A 1906-nucleotide genomic window follows, 5' to 3' on the forward strand; every position below is an offset into this window, starting at 1 on the left:
CCAGACAGAGTCTGTCTCTGTTGCTTAGGCTTGTGTGCAGTGGTGCAGTCATGGTTCACTGCAGCCTCGAACTCCTGGGCTCAAGCGATCCTCCTGCCCCGGGCCTCCCAAAGTGCTGGGACCACAGATGCAGGCCACAACTCCTGCCCTCTCTGGTATTGATGGATGTGTCCCTAAACCCTCCAAAGGGGAGGACAGTGCCGTACCTCTCCTTCTTCCCCCACAAGGCCGTGCCTTGCCTTTCAATCTTGATCAAAGCGAGGCTGAAAAGCAAACAGCGCAATCAGCCTCGCACTTCAGAGCCACATCTCCCACCCCCCCCCCCCCCCCCAGCAGCTTCAACAGCCTCCCACCCTCCGCGCCCGGCCTCACCAGCCGCAGCATCTTCACGTGGCCTTTCACACTGAAGCAGAAGGGACGATGTTTTATTTTCAGCTGCACGGTGTCCATCACGCCTGCAGACCCAGCGCCGCACTTCCCCTCAACTCTTCTGCGCCGCAGCTGCAACTGTCACTGCGCCGCGCACCGCCCTCCCGGGCTTCTCACTCAGCTGGGCTTCCCGCTCTCGCGCGCAGGCGCAAGGTGTCGCAGTGGCTCTCGCGCATGCGCCCCTAGGAATCCCTTCGCTGGCCGCTCTCGCTAGCCTCGTCTCTCTGTTCTTGCGTAGCACGTTCGCAGGCCTAGAGAGCAGGGCACGCGAGCCAGCGGCCTGTAAGCCTTCCCTGTTCTGGCCCAGCCTTAATGACCGCAGCATTCCAGCTCTCCCTCCCAGAGTTGGGAGCAGAGGAGTGGGAGGGAGGTCTAGAAATGGCTGCCCCGTTTCCCCATACATTGGCCATCGTGAATATCACCTCCTTAAAGGGGATCTCTGTGGCTCATCCCGTCTAGAGCAGCCACCATCACGTCTCAGCATTTATTGCTAGCTGATGCATATCATAAAAATGTAAATTCCATAAAAGCAGGGACTGGACTGCTTCTCTCCCTGCAGGGTTCCAGGTTCTGGCACACAGTAGGTGCAGAATGTGTGCAGCCTCAGGTGCTATCGCAGCCCCCAGGGCATCACAGTCTGGACTTGTTCTGAGTATTTTTACTTTTGCCTCCCACTGATGCTAGTTCTTCCGTGTAACAGTCTGAGTCCCTTCAGTACCTGAATTCAATTCATGTTTTCTCAAGTGCTCCGATGAAGCCAGAGCGCCACCATCTTGGGGCGTTCCTTTTTAGGGATGGGAAGTATATGTCACTCCTTTTATGTGATTTAAATTATATCTTGGATAATTTGACCATCACCCTAGTTCATTCAGATCTTTTTGGATCCTGCCCATCTCAGCTTCAGTCCATTTCATTCCTTTACATCTGATCAGCAGTTACCTCCAACAGCTTCATCACAAATCATTCACAAAAAATGACCTTAATCCTGAAGTTTATTTATGGAGAGCACACTTGCTAGGTGTGTGGCAGGTATGTAGGAAGCACAAGATGGGGTGTGGCCACTCTCTGGCAACAGATCTAGAGGCAAATGACTTCCTTCTGCCTGCCTAGAAGTGACTTCCAGCATCGTGCACTCCCGGGGGAGGTGAGAAACCCCTCCGTGCAAGCACTGGAACCTTCGCAGTCAAGAGTGGCAACAGCTCCGGTTGCTGGACCTGGGCCTGTTGCATTCTAATACACTGTTACTCCACACCCGGGCTGAATTTTTGCTGAGTTTAGATGAAATTTACGTGCTTCTTCCCCAGCCCCTATTTGTCCAGTTGGAATACTTGGTTGCGTCTTCCAGAGGGATCTAGTACGTTTAGAGCCTAGACGCTGGAAGTGTCAAAGGTCAGAGGAAAGAGCTCGAGCTGCGAAGCAAGAGAGATGGAGTGGAAGGTGGAATTCTAGCTTCACCCCTGAATGAATGCTGCTTTTT

The 1906-nt window shown here is 53.6% G+C and overlaps 1 protein-coding gene across 8 annotated transcripts in view; it reads right to left on the minus strand.

Moving 5' to 3' along the window:
* The window catches only part of LOC108288869 (chemokine-like factor), a 28182-nt gene extending 27366 nt beyond the window's left edge, over positions 1 to 816 (minus strand). For 3 of the 8 annotated variants that reach the window (XM_017508046.2, XM_017508047.1, XM_037731168.1), the window contains exon 1: positions 373 to 600. In XM_017508046.2, coding sequence (XP_017363535.1) covers positions 373 to 450 — 78 coding nt within the window. In that variant the 5' untranslated portion in view covers positions 451 to 600. Of the gene's footprint in view, positions 1 to 206; positions 264 to 353 lie in introns of all 8 variants that reach the window. The other 5 variants (XR_005196775.1, XR_005196773.1, XR_005196776.1 and 2 more) reach the window with 4 other exon arrangements.
* Positions 817 to 1906: the final 1090 nt, after the last annotated feature.

The sequence above is a fragment of the Cebus imitator genome, unplaced genomic scaffold, assembly GCF_001604975.1.
Source record: "Cebus imitator isolate Cc_AM_T3 unplaced genomic scaffold, Cebus_imitator-1.0 Scaffold385, whole genome shotgun sequence".
Lineage (NCBI taxonomy): Eukaryota > Metazoa > Chordata > Mammalia > Primates > Cebidae > Cebus > Cebus imitator.